The sequence below is a fragment of the Pteropus alecto genome, unplaced genomic scaffold, assembly GCF_000325575.1.
Source record: "Pteropus alecto unplaced genomic scaffold, ASM32557v1 scaffold700, whole genome shotgun sequence".
Lineage (NCBI taxonomy): Eukaryota > Metazoa > Chordata > Mammalia > Chiroptera > Pteropodidae > Pteropus > Pteropus alecto.
The window spans coordinates 564,600-567,540 of NW_006429611.1; the positions used below are offsets into that span (position 1 = coordinate 564,600).

At 67.2% G+C, this 2,941-nt stretch overlaps 1 protein-coding gene across 1 annotated transcript in view; it reads right to left on the minus strand.

Annotated features, from left to right (window-relative positions):
* LOC102891410 (solute carrier family 35 member E2) overlaps nt 1-2,941 on the minus strand; it is an 18,304-nt gene that overhangs the window by 8,755 nt on the left and 6,608 nt on the right. The window contains exon 4 of the mRNA XM_006903940.3: nt 5-80. Within this exon, the coding sequence (XP_006904002.3) occupies nt 5-80 (76 nt within the window). The remainder of the gene's footprint in view (nt 1-4; nt 81-2,941) is intronic.

A 2,941-nucleotide genomic window follows, 5' to 3' on the forward strand; every position in this document is an offset into this window, starting at 1 on the left:
GGACGCGGCCGCCGCCACGCTGACCTCGGGAGGGAGGACGCGGCTGGGGCCGGCGGGCATGGCTCCGGCGAGAGCGGGAGCTGCGCGGCAAGAAAAGGCTCGTGTGGGCGTCGGCGTCCTCAGAGTCTCCGTGGCCCATTTAAAACAACTTTCGGGGTGCGAAGAGGCCCCCTCTTTGGGCGTGGCCTCTGGCCCCTCCGATCCCCCAGTTCTGGACCTCCCCGCACTCGCAATCCCGTGGCGTGGGCTGGTCCCGCCCGACCAGCCCCTTTGCCGACCTGCACAGCCCTGGACTGGTTCCTCGTCGGGCCTCTCAGGGAGCCCCCCAAAACGTGGCAGGTAACCAGCTCCTCAGCCTCCGGCCTGACAGTGCCAGGTCTCTGCCCAACGCCCGCCGCCTCCGTCCTCGTCACCAGCCCGGTCCCACTGTCCTGCCGAGGCAGTGACGCGCCAGGAGCTGAGCCTCCACGGGATCCCGAGGCCCTGCAGCCAGGACGCCTTGTGCTGGGCGGGACCTGGGTCTGTGCCCTGTCCTGACGGTCGGGCCTCCCTCGGGCAATTCCCTCACTGCCCTGCTCGCCCTCAGCTGGGGGCCTCCCATGGCCGTGACCCCACGACCCGCCCTCGCGCCTGCGGGGCCCACAGGACGAAGCAGAGCCCGGCCCCTCCCAGCCGAGCGCCTCGCCTGCCCGGAGCCGGCGCGGTCCCCAGTGCTGGCGCGGGCACCCCGGGCACAGACAGGGCGGTGAGGCCGGGCCGCGCATCTCAGCTGCTCGGCCAGCTCCCGGGTGTGGCCGAGTGGGAAGTCGCCGAGCTGGGCCATCCCTGGCCGAGGCGCCCACGGCGCTGTCACTGACTGTCCCCTGACTGAAAACACCCATTCTGTATCAAAACGGTCAGGACGTGACCTTCCCAAGGCACTGCCAGCGGCAGGGAACGCGGAAGAAGAGAAAGGCAGAGGAGCGCGTGGCCCAGGGCGGGAGCCGCGACACTCGGAGCCTTGACCCGCGCGGCGCTTTCGTGGGTGACGAAACACGACCTCAGTTCTGTCAACAGAAGCGAGCAGCGGTGTGCTCGTGGGCCGACGCGCACACGACGGCCAGTCGGTCCCTGGAGAGCCCGCGTGACCCGACGGAGTCGCAGAAGGACACGGCGACGCGCTCCACAGAGTGCTGCTAAATACGCCCGAACACCACGGGCTGCTCGGAAACAAAGCAATGAAAAGTCTGAAAAGGGTGGAAGAACAGGGCCGGGGCCGGGGGCACGGGGGGCGGGGCAAGAACGCCTCGCAAAGTGCATGGCGCCGACGTGGACGTCACCCCGTTACTTCCCACTTCCCTGTGAGGCCGGGGTTTCCGCTCGGGAAAGCATCCTGCTCCCGGAATCGGCATCGCAGGTCCGCCCTGGGAGTCCTCCAGCCGCAGGTGGCCCCCGCACCCAGGACACGAGCTTGCTGAGGCCTCAGGCTGCTCCTTAGAGCCAAACCTTCATTTTTATTATGGATTCGGTTTCAAACCAGATCAACCGCCGACGAAGGCGGGAAGGGGCCAGCGGCGCTCCCCACAGCACTGACCGCCCACCCGCCCGTGTCCCCGGCAATCTGCTGGCATGTCCCCTCCTCCACACGCAGAGGCGCCTTCTTCAGTGGACTGCAGCTGGCGCTGGGGACCCAGAGGCCCCATCACACAGGGACCAAGCCTGCCGTCCAGCCCTGGCCGGAGCAGGGCCCAACGAGCCCAAGACAGACGCTGACCCTCCAGTCACCGTCTCTTCATGGCAACCAAGTCCCCACAAACAGCCCCCCTGGCCCAGGGACGGACTGTGACGACTGAAAGGAAGGACGGGCACAGGGACGGGCCTCGAGTCCAGTCAGGTGACTGTGCTCCCTGGGGAGCCTAGAGGACAGGACATGTTTTCATTTTGCGTTCAAGTGACTGGAGTCACAGCAAGGGCCCTGGACGTCTCACACAACGAAGCAGACGTTGGTGGCGTCCCGCCCCTTCCCGGGACTCCTGCCGCACGCTGATTCGGGGGCGAGGGGGGAAGGGGGCCCGTCAGAGGCCAGAGAGCCGAGGACGCGCTCCAGACCCCGCAGGGCCGCGGGGGAGAGGGGGCTGACGTCAGGAGACGCCCCTGGAGACCTGCACGGCCGAGGCCCCTGGGCGGCGACGAGGCCGAAGGCTGCAGGCACGAGAGGCGGCCAGGCTGCTGCCCGCCAGGCCGGAGGCCAGAGGGGTCTCCTCTGGGGACTTCAAAGGCAAAATGCAGACCTTGAGAGGGAAGTGGGGGCCCCAAGAAGAGGCCTTGACGGGGCTTCTGGTCGACCTCCAGTGCCCACTGAGAGACGAATGAAGACAGCAAACCAGAGGAAGAGTGTGGGTTGAGGGGAGAAGCTGTCACGGAGGAAAGTGGGACCGTGGGCAGAGCCCCCATGAGACGCCGTCTGCACACAACCAGAAAGGCCCCTGGACATCACAGCAGGACAGCAGAGGCCAGGCCGGTCGGGGCTCCCAGGAAGCTCGAACCCGGGGTTGGGGGCGCAATGGCAGGCAGGGAGCTTGAGGTGGCTGGGCAGCGTGCCTGGAGCAGCCCGGTGGATCTGAGCTCCTGCTGGAGGGACGCCTCCCAGAGGCTGAAGTGGCCCCAGCAGAGGCCCCTGCTGGCATGTCCCACTCTGGAGAGAAGCTCTCACAGCTCAGGCCTGAGGTCTGCACAGGTGAAGCCCAGCAGCTGAGGATCAGACCACAGGTCACAGATCGCCCGCTGAGAGCCGGGGCTGGGCCGCCCCAGGGAGGGACGAAGCCGAAGACGGCAGGGGGACAGGACACGCACCGGGGAGCACAGGTAAGCCACAGAAACGTCAGGCACGAAAGCCAGAGTGTCTGGGGGTGAAATACAACTGTTGGGATACACCCGTGACGCACGAGCACGAGTTATTTCC